Source organism: Heloderma suspectum, chromosome 1, assembly GCF_057233095.1.
Source record: "Heloderma suspectum isolate Gila_16-S chromosome 1, 16-S_ref, whole genome shotgun sequence".
Classification (NCBI taxonomy): domain Eukaryota; kingdom Metazoa; phylum Chordata; class Lepidosauria; order Squamata; family Helodermatidae; genus Heloderma; species Heloderma suspectum.
Window position 1 is genome coordinate 364,941,266 of NC_139458.1, and position 16,702 is coordinate 364,957,967.

Here is a 16,702-nt window from a genome sequence, read left to right on the forward strand (position 1 = left end):
TACACACCATAATGGGAAGTATTTTTTTTAAGTAACCTTTCCAAAGATTACCTTTAAAATAATTACAATTTAAAGAATTTGCTATTATTTATTACACAGATTTATATACCACTTTCCAGTAGACTATCAAAGTAGCTTAATGATAATAATATATGAGATTTTTATACCGCTTTCCAAGTGTTCAAAACGCTTCATGTAAGATTCACTGCAATAATGTACAACAGCCCTGTTTACTATTTTATCCCCGCCTTAGAAATCTAGTGGAGTGGGTATGAGACAGAAAAAGTAGTTGCTGAGTCTGCCTGATGAGCTTATGGCAGAAGTGAAATTTGAACCAGTTCATGCTCTTAGCCACTTGGTTACACCAGCCTAATTAAGGGTGACGGGATAAAACAGTCTTCAAAGTACTAAGACTAGTAGAATAATATTTGATTCAAGAACTTGTGGAGCAAGTGAAGAGCAGGATTTTGCTTTGGTTTAAAATGCAAACCACAAAACATTATTCTCAGTAGTAGAATTTAAAGAGATGGAAATCTACTTAGAAATCCTCCTCTGTTGTAACCAGAGACACCTGATCTATTTGAACAGGTGCAATTTGGGCTTGTGGGCTGGAGTTTTAACCTTTTTAGAAAAACTGTTGGAGAGAATCTGATGTTGAGCGTTCTTCCCCTGGCCCTCTCTTTTTCCAGGGTGGATGGCTTGAATAACCCCATAAGACCTATGACTTATGGTCATAAGACCATAGATGTCAACTGAATTTTCCCCAGGCCCCTGAATTCTTGTTTTCTGAAGAAAAGCATCATAGGATGGTAGTTACCAGGAAAATGCTTCTCCATGAGATGTAAAGTGATGGCCACTGGGTTCCAACTCTGGCTTGTCTCTCCCCCAACCAGCCACAGTTCCTAGTTTGTACATCATGCTAAACAGTGGGAGTTTGCAGTGGGAGTGATTGGGCAGTGTACCCCAGCACACTGCCATGTTCACAACAACAAAGAGTTTAAAAAACAACAACAACCTGGCTTGTCATTCTGTGCGAACCAGGCCAAGGGGCGAAATCCAATTGTGTCCATCCACTGATGGAAAGGCATCTGCCAATGGAATGGATTCCCCCTGGACCACCCCTGCAGCCCCCCAAATCTGCTTTGGAGGATTGAGGGGCTCCTCAGAGCACATTTGGGGGGGGCACAGGGGCCGCAGTTTGGAAGACAGCAAAGGTGTGCTATGCAAGAAGTCCACTCATATGACATTGGATAAGGTTGCACTAATATGTTTATGTTAAGTTCAGATTTCATTTTAAACCAGGTTATTTAAAAAAAAGGAAACTGATTATAGTTGGCACTTACAAAAAAAATTATGATTTTTAATAAGTTAATTTTTAAAATAAATTTTTATCCACCCTGCTCAGAAGCAAAATTGGTGGGTTCTGAGGGACGCTGCATAGCTCAGCCCAGCTTGATGAAAGAGCTGCATAGTGTCAGACCAACTGGGAAGAGCAGCAACTCATCCTTTTGCCAGCTATAGGTTCCCAACAACAACAACAAAACACCTAGTGCAGGTAGTTCATGATTCTAGACTCAAAAGCAGTGCATGCTGCAGAAAAACCTGCTTCATTCTGCTGCATTAGATGACTGGGAGACTATAGAATGGATATGACTTTCCTAGACTTTTTACAGTTTCCCTCCAACCCTGAGCTGTGGAACATTACAAAACTATTTTGGAATGAGACCAGAGATAAGCAGGAGAATCAGCACCCCCTCCCCCATGTAATTTCATATTTAAAACCAGATGGCGAGAATCTTCAAATGAAGCTGAGAAAAAAAATCTTTCAATTGCAAGTTCTATGCATCTCAAGAAAACAATGATATACAGACATATTTATATGCCTCCCCAAAGCAGCATATGTGTGATGTTGAGTGGCAGTAAAGAAGAAAATGTTTTATTTCCATTCCATTCAAAGAAATAAGTTATTGGAGGACTGCCATAAACTAAATACAACATACACAACTCTAATTTGACAGTGATAGTTTAAGTAAAATGTTAAGGACAGCTATCATGCCAACAATGACATGCCAGGCATTCTCCAAATTATAGAAATCCAACAACATGCTTAAGTTAATTGCGCCTTTCAGTCACGTATTGTAATAGTTACAATTGGCATGACATTCTGTCTTTCTCACACCATCCTTTGGTTCAAGCCACTTCACCAGGTATATGTCCACTTGGCACTGCCACCATGGGTGCCTGCCCAACTAATGAGTGGTGGGTGTTGGGGGCCCCCCACAGAGGGCTGCTTGCCCAGGGGCCCACAAAACCTGGAGCCAGGCCTGCTCCAGGTTCTAAGGCAGTAGGCCTCTGAATACTAGTTGTGATTAAGCAACAACTGCCTTTATGCCCAGTGTGTGAGCTTCCCAGAAGCATAAGGTTGACCAATGTGGGAAACAGGATGCTGGATTAGATGGATCTTTGGTCTGTTCCAGCAGGGCATGTCTTGTGTTCTTAAATAGTAGAGGTGTACACTGACCCACAGATTTGACCCAGACCCCAATTTAGCACTTTGAAAAATGGCCCAATTCTGCTTGGATGAAATTGGAGGCCACCCACTTCAACCTGTCAAGATTCAGAAATCTGAGCCTTCGTGCCTCCAATTGACTATCAAGGGAAATTAAAAAGAAAAAGAAAAAAAAGCTATAACTGTTTTTCTCTTTATCAGAAATGGACAATATTTCCAGGTGTTGTAGCTCCTTAGGAGGGGATTACACCTGCCAATGCTGGAAACATAGGTGTGTGTGTGTGTGTGTCTGCTTGTGTGTGCATGAGCGCAGGGTGGTGGTAATGCTACATGCCTTTATATTTTGATTTTTTTTAATGGCACTGCCAGTAATGTTTTTATTTTTTGGCAGAATTGGATGAAATTTGCAAGGATATTTCCCTTTCTGAAGGGATCACACCTGCAAAGTTTAGATGAGTAGGGACAGAGAAGCCTTGTCATTTTGAGGGAATCCCAAAAAGGACACACTTATCCCCCTATGCTGTTTGTGGACCATTGTTCTGAGAATGACAGACAGCCAAGAGGTGTCTTTAAGTAAGAAACCTGCAAGGTTTCAGAAGGATAGGTGCAAGAACTAGGGCATTATGATGACTGAAACCCAGTTTAAGGCTTTTTCCTTGGCATTGGCAGAATGGCCATATCACAGTCCCATCCTTGCCCTCCCCTGAAACACAGTTACTGGAAAGCCCTTGATAAAACGTGCCCTAGGATTAGGAAGTGTGCCACTCAACTTCACACCCTCCTTCCGCTCTGCTCATAAGCATTTTTTAAAAAAAGAAACCAAAAAACACTATTTGGAGAGGAAACAGAATATCTGCATCTCTGAGAATGAATTGGTAATGGAGCCTTGTTTTGGTCTGGCTTCAGTTCTGGTGGGTTCAGAGAGAAGCCTGCTTCACCTCGGGAAGTGCCAGAAATGGTCCAAAGGGGGCTGATTTTACTCAGGCTTTGGGGTTCATCTGAATCTGATGCACATTCTTATTAAATATATTACACACCAGGTAAAATACATAGATTACTCTTTGGACAATACTGGATTTCAACCAAATCACTGTATAACTCATGGAAAAAACAACTTTAAATAGATGTCAGCAACTGGGATTTATAGAAATATTCAGGGCAGTATGTTTCACAGATTTTGATAGAGGAACCTAAGTTATATAAAGTGATATTAAAGCTATTGTTTATACATTTAGCTGTTTTGCCATTTTTCAAGCTTTATATCCCTCCCCTATAAAGACAGCTTATAAGATTCAATTTTATTTATTATAGTCTACTGCCCCCTAAACAGCTTTAGCTGCTAGTCTCATTCACACCAAGTAAGAGGAACAACATCCATCTTTGGAAGAACATTTAACAAAGAAAGCCATCTGTAAACAGGGAGAAATAATAATCAGCAAAGGCACATACAATATACTAGCCACTGTGACTTCTTACCTTCTAGGAGATCCATCCTCATGTGGCTGGATAATCACCACCTTTACAGTCACAGAAGTGCGTAGCAGGTCAATCATTTGTTCATGAGTCAGGGTTGCTACAGCTACTTTGCAGATCTCCACTAGGCGGCTGCCTTGACGTAGGCCTGCTTTCCATGCGAAACCAAATGGCTCCACATCTGCCACAATGCCTTCAAAGTTAACATGGAATCCAAGCTGTCCCAAGCCATTTCTCCTCAGTGTCATTTCAGTTGTTTCACATCCTCTGGTTACTATCTAAAGAAGTATCAGATTAGTGAGACTACAGCATAACAGACTAGATATGTAAGATTTCCAGAAATGGCAAGCCATGAAGGGGGGAGGGTTTTTTCTTTTCTTTTCTTGAATGGACATTTGGGGGAAGACAGAAATATTTATATTTCTCATCAAATGAAGACTTGCATTACTACATTAGGAACATGAAGTGTACTATCTATAACTTAGCACATAAAATGATACTGCTTTGTATCATTATGAACTGTAAAATTATGAATACCTCGTTCTGTTAGAAAACAATTATAAATATATCAGAGTAGTGATGGAGCTGCAAGCTACTGAACCTAAGAGTGTGTAAGTTCCACTGTCTTTCATGGTAAGTGCATTTAACATTGCAGCCTAACCTATATATGTCTATTCAGAAGCCGGAATGAGTTCAATTAAACTTCTTTCCAGATATCTGTTCATAGCTGTCCTTCCCAAGCTGGTGGCCTCTGGATGTTTGGCCTGCAACTCCCATTATTCTCAGCCAGCATGGTCACCAGTTATGGTCATTGCTGTTCAACACATTGAAAGACACCAGCTTGGGGAAGGCTAGTATATAGGATTACAGTCTAAGCTACCTAAGCATAACTTAGTTTTTGCCAGTTGGAAAAAAAGCTGAAAACACAATCTATAACACAGTAAACAAGTTGTTGTGTTATGAACCACCTTGGAATCAATTTTTGATGAAGGGTGGTATGTAAATATTCTAAGGGCGCAATCCTATGGCTGCTAGTCAGCGGCTAGATTGGGCTAGATTGGTCAGCCATAGGATTGGTCAGTTCCCAAGAACTGACCTCAGAGCCCATGCTCCAAGGTCGATTCTCAGAGAACCGACCTCCACACCCTCTTGCACCACCTCGTACGCAGGGTGGATCAGCCCCGTGCTCGGCGCTCGTAAGAGCAGTGTGAGGCAGGGGAAATGGGATGTTCCTGGAGATGGGGTGAGGATGTTGGAAGTGCCAGTATGACACTTCCTATGCATCGTCTGGCCTCCCCACCCTGTGCTCTGAGGTCCCATGGCTAGACAGCCAAAATCAGCTGTCTAGCCACGAAAGTAGGGAGGCGTGAGTGCAGAAATGTGCTCCTCACCACTCCTCCCACCCTGCAGTGGATAGACGGTCGCCCCTGGGTTCAGAGGCGACCGTCGAACCCCATAGGATTGTTCTCTCCACAAATAAATAAAACGTTTTCTTCACTATCTGTACGTAGTCCTCAGCAAAAAGAGAAACTATTTTGAGAACAGGAGCACAGAAAACAAACTTCTCTAAATGTAATTAAGCAATAGCAATAAGTTTAAATATTCAGTTAAACTTTACAGCAGTCTATAATATAGAGCATGATTACAATCCAACTGACACTTAATGGTGAGTGAGCCCCAATGAACTCAGTGAGGTTTACTTCTGAATAAACATGCAAGTGTTTGGCTGCAAGTGTAACCTAGAGATAAAATTAGCTAATTTGAACCCATAATTTATATCCCACCCCATCCTGGTAAATAATGGGCTGGATCCAGAGTTGCATGGGGTTGAACTTTGTGCATTGAATACTCCCATGGACAGAAGTTGTGGAGGAAATTTCTGGTGACTCCTCTTCTCCCTCTCCTTATGCTCTAAAATAATTTGCTCCAGAGGGTTGGGGAGCCCTCGGGGCTGCAGAGAGAAGGAGGAAATCAGAAAAAAAAAGCCTTTTCCCCTTTTACCTGTGGGAGAATACAGTTCACAGAGCAGAAGCCAACTCACTTCCACAAACAGAAGGAGCCCTTCCATTCAGGAAACAGTAGTTCTGAATCTAACTGAATATTTCCTTGAGAATACTAGCACAGCTCAAGTTTATTTTTCCAAGCAAAATTAATGGGTCGATTCACATTTAACACCAGTCCTTGGTTTTGCATTACACAGCTGAGCATTGGGCTTGCACGATTCCTCCTCTGCTCCTCATGCACTCAGCTTACATAGTTTCTTCCTGAGTTGTGGCAAACTATTGTTGGCCATAACATCCAAACTAGCAAACTACAGTTTGTACTTGCCTTTGATTGTACTTGCCTAATAGTTTGCTATCCTGGGTCAGTGGGGTAGCAAATGCCACTTTAAGGTTATCTAATGACAAACTGTGGTTTGTCACAAACCAGGGACTAACTAAACAGAAAATGCAAGATGGAGGGAATCTTGCACAGGGCTTGTTCCCATGGTTGGTGTTACATGTGAACTGTCTGAAAGATCCATAGCTTCCAATTATAAAAACTTTCATATTGAGCTTCATTGACATAAAATAATGGAAGGTTTCCAGGAACTGAAATGACCCCAACATTTCATATTAGCTTGTTTCTTGTGTGTGCACGAGTACACATGGTGTATGTGTTTTCAAGCATTCATCAGTTGATTTCACTTGATGGAAAAGGTAGTGGAAGAATTAGAAGTGAAAAGCAGGAGTTGAGGCTGTTTTGTATCAAGGTCTTGCCACCATGTTGCAGAAGCAATATGATTGGCATACTCCCAGAATGCACTTCTGGACAAAATGCTTGAAAACGTTCTGTATTTTACAACATCTGAAAGTACTTTTCCAGCATCAAGTCCAAAATTGCTTATTTAGTAGCCAGACTCACTATCAGTTCTATCATCAGTAATATTAAATATGTTTGAATACTGGAACTAAAGATTTTTAACAGTGTGAACTGGCTGTAACAGTATTATTTTAACATCCTGCTTTAACTAGTATTTCTCATTCTGAAAGAGAAAATATTTCATAGGAGATTTATCCCAAATTGGCAAATTTCCATTTCCTTTTTCACACACACACACACACACACACACACACCATAATTTTTGTTCCCTCCCACCCAAGGCCTTCACATTTCTGCACTAGGGACATGCCTTTAGAAACACATGAGGAATAATTTTCAAACAGTGCAAAGTCATGCGTGCTAATACATTATAACCCTCAGATTAAGAGATTGCTAATAGTAATTTATGGTTGACTAGAGGTTTCCGAATAAAAATGCTCTTCTCAAAGCTCTAACATTTGATGCCCCTGGAGCAACCATCTGTCTTGTGTCCAATTCTATTACATTACATTTCCCTTACTGATTATTATAACCATGTAGGGACCGTTATGTTTGCTGAATATTTAGCAGCTGCTTTATATCAAAACAACTGGCATGCAAAAATAGTCATTTACTGAAGTCTTTGCAGGTGCAGAGGATTTTTCTTCATTAGCACAATACTCCTAAATTATTGTAACCTGACGCATTTGAATGGGTCAGGTTATATGTTTGAACAATTTAACACAATTAAAGGGAAATCTAATGAAGTGAAAATTCTCAGCCCTGTTCATCAGATTCTCATAATTCCTTCCTCAAGAGAAGGTTGCTTTTGAAAAGTACAATATTTTCAAACTATGAAATACTGGTTCCTAATAGTCAGGAATCTGGATCATTTGATTTTAACTTTTAAAACTACATTATGGTTTTAATTATCTTTTGTAACACCTTGGGAGAGCTTTGCCCTGAAAGTTAGCATAAAAGTATAATCAGCAAACAAACTCTTACATGACAATAACTTTGTAAAGTCCTTAATAGTATGAAATGTATGGTAAAGCAGTATTATTGACATAACACTTAACAAAAGGATCCTTTTTCAGTTTTGGAAGCAGGGTTTAAAACCCAAAAGAAAAGGAGAGTGTTGCTCTCATCTCCATTCCTATTTAGGCACACCATAGAGCCACCATACCCTAAGGATTGCGAGTATTGGCTCAGATATTGCCTTGGTAAAGTGATATATATTTTCTCTTCACAGTAAAGTGGCTCAAAGGATGGTTAGCCATTTCTCGTGGCTTGTTGAGACATAAAGGGGGGACTGGGAATAGGAAGGGAAGGGAGCAAAGAACCTAGAGCCAGGGTAGAGCCTACAGCCAAGTCTGCTTCAAAGGTTAATTATGTTTGACAGTTTCTCCAAGAGGTAAAGTATTCACACTACAAACATGGAGGAATTGGGATAACAGATATCCAAGTCATCAGTCAGGTTTACTGAAAGAGCTAGGTAGTAAAAGAAAGGAAGGAAGGAGCTAGGAAGTGAACCTACAAAATGGAGCAGCAAGGATGCTGACAGGGACAGCTGTCAGAGATCATATAACAACTGTTCTGAAAGAGGTGTATTGGTTGCCTAACTGTTTCCAGGCAAAATTCAAGGTGCTGGTGTTGTCCTACAAAGCTCTAAATAATGTGGGACCCAGGTATTTGAAGGAATGCTTCTCCCTGTACCAGCCTTCCCATGTCCTTAGAACTGTCGGGGAGGCCCGTCTCATTGTCCCACCACTGCAAGAGGTACATTGAGTTGTGACACGATATAGGGCCTTCTCTGAAGTGGTGCCCCAAGAGGTACACCTGGCTTTACAATCATTTTGGCACCAGGCCAAAACAGATTTGTTCTCCAAGGTACATAGCAGTGGTTAGCTCTAGGGCTGCTAATTGGTTTTATTAGAGTCTGATTTATTTATGATTGTATTATTGGTTGCTTTAACAGTGTTGTTACCTGCCCTGGGATTTTTTTTAATGAAGTGTGGGATAGAAATTGAATGAATAAATAAAAGAAATCATACTTACTTCAAGTCTCTGAACCATTTCTCTGATGTCATCAGCACAGTTATCAAGTGCAGACAGAAGAACGCATTCTCCTCTTTCATAGAAGACTTTTACACTCATTAACCCAGATGTCCATCCAATAACATCTCTACAGGAGCAGTTAAACACAACATTTTTTGATTCCTTTTCAATCAACACGATAAACTCATTTGAGATACCAAGGAGACATTCAATGTCAAGAGACTGACCAAAGTCTCGTGCTATCACATTCCATATCACTGCTCCAACACTGAATAAGTGGGCATCCTTTCTTGGTTTAACTCTCTCTTTTTTCTTTGCCCCCAGTGTAATAAAACTAAACTTCACTGAAGTGTCTACTGTAGCTGTAGTAACAAAGTTTTCTGCTAAATCTTTCAAGTACTCTTGACGTGTTCTGGTTGCCATGGCTCGAAATTTTTCTGACTTGTGCGCTGCATTTTCTGCATTAATAACTTTGGCCAAAAGGAAGTCCCGGAAAACTGCCGATTTGGGGAAAGTCACTCCTTTTGGTATGGGTGGCCCAAATGGCGGTACATCTTTTGATCTTGAAACTCCAACGCTAGAGAATAAAGAGGAGACAGGGAGGGAGAAATATTACTGTAGCATCAACATTTTGTAATGTGTTTACCAGAAAAATTACTTGTTTATACATAAGATATGCTTGTGTGCATGCATGTACAAAAAACAAGAAAACTGTGTATAAGAACACACCTCAGTACTCTTCAGTAGGGAGATCTCAGTGACAATATGCAGTAGAGAATGTGAAGAACACTCTCTAGTTGAAGACTTTTGCTGTCCAATCTCAAAATGTGCCAAACCAGCAAATTAAGTGTTCACAACAGGCAAACTTCCTGATGTACCAGCACATAATATAATCACGTTATAGATGTTGATCAGGATGTTGGTGCACAAAGAGATGCAATATAACTCTCTTTGTGAAGCTACATGCCTGGAATGCACCACCATGCAATACTGCTTTGCACCCTTATTTCCTAACAAATGACTGACTGATGGTGTGAATTCACAAGCAAAGCTTTTGATTCATTATGGGCCAACTTAGAACTGAGTCAGATGCTCCATCATTCTTTTCTGCTTGTGTAACCGTGTCAGAGATTCCGTACCCATTTCTGGAATAGAGTTTCCATGGGTGTATACTGAATCTAACAGCAGTCATGGGCTTTTCTTTAGTAAATAAGATTTCCTTGAATAATCCAGGCCTCTAAACAACAACAACAAAGGATTAGTAGCTTCCACTAGGACTGTACAAATTATTCTTAATGAATAATCTAACAAATTTCCAAAGGTTTTGTAAATGGCACATGCTATGCTGAAAAAACTCACAGAACCATAGCTATTTTTAATTAAGACCAAGAAGCAAAGTCAATTAGCAACAGACCTGTACTCACCTATAGCACACATTTTCAGTGCAAGGATTGTGCACTTTAACGATTACAAAGACATGTTGGAAATGAGAACGGATATTTTTTGGAGTAAAAGGAAGTGCTCCAGGCTCTTGGAAGACAATGGTAACAATGTCATTTCCTATATGCCTTTTCCTTAGAAGCTAAACGCAAAAAAAAAAAAAAAGCATGAAAATACTTAATTGTGATTACAATTAATTTCCTTTATATCCACCAGAAAAAAATACGACTATGGAAAAAAACAAAAACTAGTGATCACACACAAAACTCTACATATTGTTTAGCCATGATGCTAATGGTAAATATTACAACTGTAGGAGGCAGAGGTGACTTAGAGGTGATACAGAAGGCACCTAGCCCAAATACTTCAAATAGCATGGACAAGAACTGTAAAATGTAACACAGCTCTTTAAAAAAGGGGTGGAGCATTAACAGGTAAAACATTTTCAACCAAATTTCCCCTGCTGAAAAACAAAAAACAGCTACCAAATAGCTTCTTAGCACAATTCTCACTTCAATTAATTTGGAGATGCAACACTGCACAAACAAAGGGCAGGATCCAAGGATCCTTGCATGTAAACTGCTCAATGAACTCGTCCACACATAATATTAATCCATGGTATGACCCATGGTTGAGCCATGGTTTGTTGCCCAGGGTCTGGCAGACAACTGAACTGTGGTTTGTTTTTTCAGTCCTGCGTTGTTTCCATCCTTCATCTTCTCCCTCCCTGTATCCCAAATGCCTGTAGCACTGGCAAGTAGAGTGGTTGAGGGGTTTTTTAACCACTCTTGCCTCTCGCTCCTGTAGCCTGGCAAAACAACTCATGAACAACCTGTAGTTCTAGGTTCACATGTAACAATAATTCATGGTTTAAACAACCCAGAGTTCACAATCCAACAACCCATGGGTTCTCTTTCTCAGTTGTTCACAGTTAACAAACCATGGTTTGTTAGCACAGCTGGGCTTGCACATCACAACCACTCATAATTCAACAACCTATGTGTTAAATAAACCATGGGTTAGTATTATGTGTGAACCAGGTCAACGTGCACGCGAGGGCTTCTGCAATTTCCCCTCCAACACTATTATAGAAACCCCTCCCTCCCACGCCCACCATTTAGACTTTTGGGAGCAACTTTTTTGGTTGGTGTTTGTGGCATGGTCTGTGATAGAAATTTGATCGCAAATGCTGTGGTGCACATGCAGAATCTCCCATGTGGTCCTTCGGAAACTGCAAAAAATATGTATATGTAAATGTTCCTATTACTGATCAATGAACCATATGGCAAGCGCTATTCATTATAAAAAGAAGTATTTTGGATTGCTCTTAGGTAACATAACCTATCAGCAATACAACTAAATTGCAACAACAAAGTTAACAAGAATGCAGTTTAAAAGGTGATAGTAGCTACCATTTTTCTAATTATCTGAAAGTAGAAAAGGTGTTGGAAATATTGCCGCGATCCAGGTGTTCCACGGACATATATGGATGTTCGTGTGTGTTGTTTTCTGATGCATTTTCACGTCAGCACAAAACCAGAAGCTACTTTAACCCACCTGTTATTTTAAAAGCAGACAGATTGGGGAGAGAGGCTACTGAAGAAAAATGCAACCCCATTATCTTGGAAGCTCTCAAAGCCAGTACTTTTTGATAGTATTGGTTATAGTATTGGCACTGGTTAGGCCTCACCTGGAGTACTGTGTCCAGTTCTGGGGACCACACTTTAAGAAGGATGCAGACAAACAGTGTGTGGAGAGGGTTCAGCGGAGGGCAAAGAAGATGATCAGGGGACTGGAAACAAAGCCCTATGAGGAGAAACTGAAAGAACTGGGCATGTTTAGCCTTGAGAGGAGAAGACTGAGGGGAGATATGATAGCGCTCTTCAAGTACTTGAAAGGTTGTCACAGAGAGGAAGGCCAGGATCTCTTCTCCATCATCCCAGAATGCAGGACACGGAATAATGGGCTAAAGTGACAGGAAGCTGGATTCCGGCTGAACATCAGGAAAAACTTCCTGACTGTTACAGCAATACGACAATGGAACCAATTACTTAGGGAAGTAGTGGGCTCTCCCACACTGGAGGCATTCAAGATGAAGCTGGACAGCCATCTGTCAGGGATGCTTTGACTTAGATTCCTGCCCTGAACAGGGGGTTGGACTCTATGGTCTTATAGGTCCCTTCCAACCCTAGTATTCTATTATTCTATTTCAATATTTATTTATTTATTTATTTGGACTGGTTTAGGATTGTCAGGGGTAAGCTGGCAGCGAGTTTGAGGTTTAATCTTTGTTGTGTTTTGAATCGTTTCAGTTGAATTTTATTTAACTTTACCTTTCACAAGCTTTTAAAATGGGGTGGCCTAGAGATGTATGTAAACACAGGAGAAAAAACAGCTGTGTGTCTGTACCTGGTCTAGGCACACAGTTAGCTATAGTCATAGGGCTCAATCCAGGCCTATGAAGATCAAGGGAAAGTTTGTAACGACACTATATCCTACTAGCTGCAATTCATCTAATAATTACACACACTTATTTTGGTGGGATGTAAAGACGTGAATCTATGGGTAGGCTGAAGTCTTTATGGAAGCAAGCCTTTCTATTGTCAACTCATCTTGCCAAGATGCAGTTTAATGTACTGATCAGATGTCTTCACAGAACAGTTAAAGGGCAAAGCCTATAAACGTCATACAAAGATATGAAAACATCAGTAAAGTAGTATTTGAAAAGAGGAAAATCATGCCACTTCCCTATTAGCTTACCACTTCCCCATACATATAACAGAAGCAATTTTTCAGATATTGAAATTATTCCTTCAGCTCCAGAGGGTGAGATAGAACCTTTGGTTCCAGACGGACCTGTTAAACAATCTACTAAGCTTTTATGCCAAGCAAGCCTACACTGGGGGCTTCTTCACACCAAACTTTTATCCTGCTATTGAGATTGCTCACTCACTGAAGTTTGCGGGCCCTTTAGATGACGCCATTAACCTCCAGGGTGTCTCCTGCACTAAATGACCTTTATACCATTTTTTAAAAGATCAGAGATGATGAGGTATCAAATTACCCCACTTGTATTCGGCTTGAGTTCTGTGAAAAAGGCAAAGCCGCAAGAAGGGGAGCTAGATCAATGAAACATATGGAAGACTCAGATAAGGGGGAGAAGGGGAAAGGTGGAGGGGGAAGGATGCGCATGTAAAGGGAGTCTGTTGTGATCCTGTATTTAAAATGGAAGAAGAAACCCCCATTTTAAATGCAGGATTTTAGGCTGGTGTAGAGATGCTCTAAGTCCTGGGAGAGGGGGAAGTTTTCCAAAATGACCACCCACTCCAAGATATATTTCAGCAAAAAAATGATATTCTAATTGGGATGTACCTCAGTTCCAGGTGGCATCATTATCCCCTCAGTTTTGATCTTAGTGTTAGATTTTGCCTTCTTATGCACCTCTGCCTGGACCTATGGAGAATCCCGGTCTTACCTAAAACTGCATATTTCTGGACAAAGAGCTTGCTTTGTTGGAGTCATGCTTTCTAGACTTACACTCCTGTTTTCATGCATTAAAGTGACAGTGGATTCTTATGGAGCAGAAATGGCCTTTTGAGGATGATGGTTGATCGGGGAGCCTCACCTTCCCTCTGGGTTAGGCATAGAGATCTCCCTGATAGCCATGGTTTCCCCCATTAAAGCTGGTTTTAATCTTGAAGCTGTCAGAAATTGAAGCAAGGAATGGACATTTCAGACTCTCAAGAATTCAGCTGGACAGACTAAATACTTTTCCAGCTTTGTTAAAAGGACTAAAAAAGAGATAAACCAGATTCCCACTTTCTAGCAGCAAAGGGAGAACTGGTGTGTGGGTGTGGGGGGTCAAATCCCTCAGTGTTTAACATCCCTCAAAGGTATGTAGAAATTAGTCAAGTGGAGGGAAGCGCGTCTCCCAGAGGCTCTCTAGAAGATTCTACAGTAGGGCTGCATAGGTGCAGCAGAGCTCCCACTCTGAGAATGCACAGAAGTCCCAAAGAAGAATCTCAAGCTCGGTCAGTGCCAAATGCCCTGAATAACTCTTCTAGCAAAAATATCAATTTATTATTTTATAGAATTCAGATTTGTCAAAAGTAATTTTTCCTTATCACAACAGTGATTTGGTTGTATTTTTGTAAATCATACTGGAAGCTTTACAAAATGTTATATTCCAAGTTATATAGGGTAAAACTTTCATATAAAACCAGATTTATTTTGTTATGGTAATTGTGTCTTCAAGCATCCTTGCAACTTGTGGAATTATCTTTAGACATGCTAAATTGAAAGAAAAGTAGAATAGATAAAAGGGTAATCCCATAAATCACTTTTATCAAATAATCATCTGATTTTTCGAGGGGGGGACTTGCATAGGAATTGGCCCTCACACTGTGAGCCAGTGATAACATTTTTGTAAAGAAGTCTTAATTTTATTTCTGGGAGTCCTTTTCCTCTCTCAGAAAAAGACTCTCTTAGAAATACAGTTAAAAATACCCTGATAAATACCCCCTTTGCTGTAGTATATCCATCTCCCTGGCTCATGAGAACAATGCGTTCTGTAGTTTTCTGCCTTGACTTACTATAATTTTTAATGTGCCTGGACTATCGCGTGTAATGGAGGTGGGGTGGGGTAAAAATAGAAGGACATTTTAAAAAAATTAATTGAAAAATAAATAAATATCCCCTTTGATAGCCCAAAATCCATTGGATATATTTTCATTCATATTTTTTTTAACAATAACAACCAACAGGAAGGTACTATTTGATAAAATCATTTTTCTACCATTCCATTTGGACTAGCCTGTCTTGTTTTGGAAGCGGTTCTTGCTAGTGCAGCTCTTTTATTTTATTTTTTTCTGTCCTATAGGATAGGCAATATCATGAATATGAACTCAAGGACATTTGCAATCTAAACATTTCTAGTACATTTTACAGGAATATTAGTAGTTCTTGAAATGAATTTAAGTTTTGTAACTAGCATGGTGAACATTTGATGCTTGATACATTTTAAGTATATTAAAATAAAATGGGAATTCATTCATTCTTTAAAATCTTACCAAACTGGGTGAGGTCCAAGACACTGCCAACTTTTTAAAGAAATCAACACAACATACTACCACTACAATCAGTACCATAAAAGTAAGCACATTAGGAAAGCAAACCAGTGATCATAAACAAGGAATGAAAATGCAAGGAACAGAAAAGGAAAGTTAAATTGCTGATGAACTGCAATATGGAAGACGTTGATTCTGACAGGGAAGGTTGTAAAAATGGATTACAAATTGAATGGATAAAAAAAGAATAGAAAATACATTTGAGAATAGTAAAAAAGAGGGAAATTGAGAAAAATTCAGTGTTTCATCCCAGACCACTTTCTTTCCCTTTCCTTTCCCCTTGCTATTTATTTATCTATTTTTCTAACATATTCTGAGCTGATACTACAAGATAATAGGAGTTTTCAATATACTACATGGGCAACACAATACCGACAGCAGAACCCTAGTATCAGTCTTTCACCTAAGAGTGCCTCCAGACTGAGGGCTCCTAGCACTACCAATCAAAAAGCACAGTGCAGCAAATCCATCGTTTTTTCCTTAACAGATTTTCTGCAGTTAGGAAAAAGATGGAAACAGTGATGGGAAAACATGGGAGGGTTGCAATGGAATGACAACATCATCTGGACCCTCAGTAAAATTCAGTGAATGAGGTAGGGCGATGATGCAATAAAACCCTTGTCTGGAAGTACCCTAACACACATGTATTTGGAAGTTCCACTAATTATTTATTTACAGACCTTATTTTTAAATAAATGTATATAAATTACAGTCTTCATTGGCATGTTGTATCTAAATAAAATATAAGAATTAATTAACTTAACTTTAATATGACAATTTGACCTGTCATGAAAGAGCATCTAGTTAAGATCATGTGAGAAAAACACTATCCACCACACTTTTAAAGGGCTGTTCTGGATATGATCCAATCTCACACATGGGGGGGTTGCCTTTCTTCTCTGTCTCTGCTTTCCTTAACATTTGAATCAACCATGAGTGCTACATTTTAAGTTTCTCTTCTGACAGTGAAATCAGAAAAGGGATATACTAGGATGAACTCTACCCATCAAATCAGGAACATTCCCCTGATCAGTCCCTTTTGGCATATAAGGGTGTGTCATATTTATTCATTTATTTCTAATATTTCTAAGCTGCCCAACGTAAATTGACCATTACTGAATATTGAAAGCCCACAATAACCTGTGTGTGTATGTGTATCATATAGCATACAGCATACTCTGTATCATATAGCATACAGCATCTTTCTTCATTCAATTTAATGGGGAAAAATGAATAGACATGACAAAGAAACCTT

At 39.7% G+C, this 16,702-nt stretch overlaps 1 protein-coding gene across 4 annotated transcripts in view; it reads right to left on the reverse strand.

Annotated features, from left to right (window-relative positions):
• Positions 1 to 16,702, reverse strand: part of SIPA1L2 (signal induced proliferation associated 1 like 2) — a 118,736-nt gene that overhangs the window by 39,472 nt on the left and 62,562 nt on the right. For all 4 annotated transcript variants that reach the window (XM_084828136.1, XM_084828135.1, XM_084828134.1 and 1 more), the window contains 3 exons: positions 10,306 to 10,463; positions 8,882 to 9,458; positions 3,986 to 4,260 (listed from right to left, as the gene is read on the reverse strand). In XM_084828136.1, the coding sequence (XP_084684262.1) occupies positions 3,986 to 4,260; positions 8,882 to 9,458; positions 10,306 to 10,463 (1,010 nt within the window). The remainder of the gene's footprint in view (positions 1 to 3,985; positions 4,261 to 8,881; positions 9,459 to 10,305; positions 10,464 to 16,702) is intronic.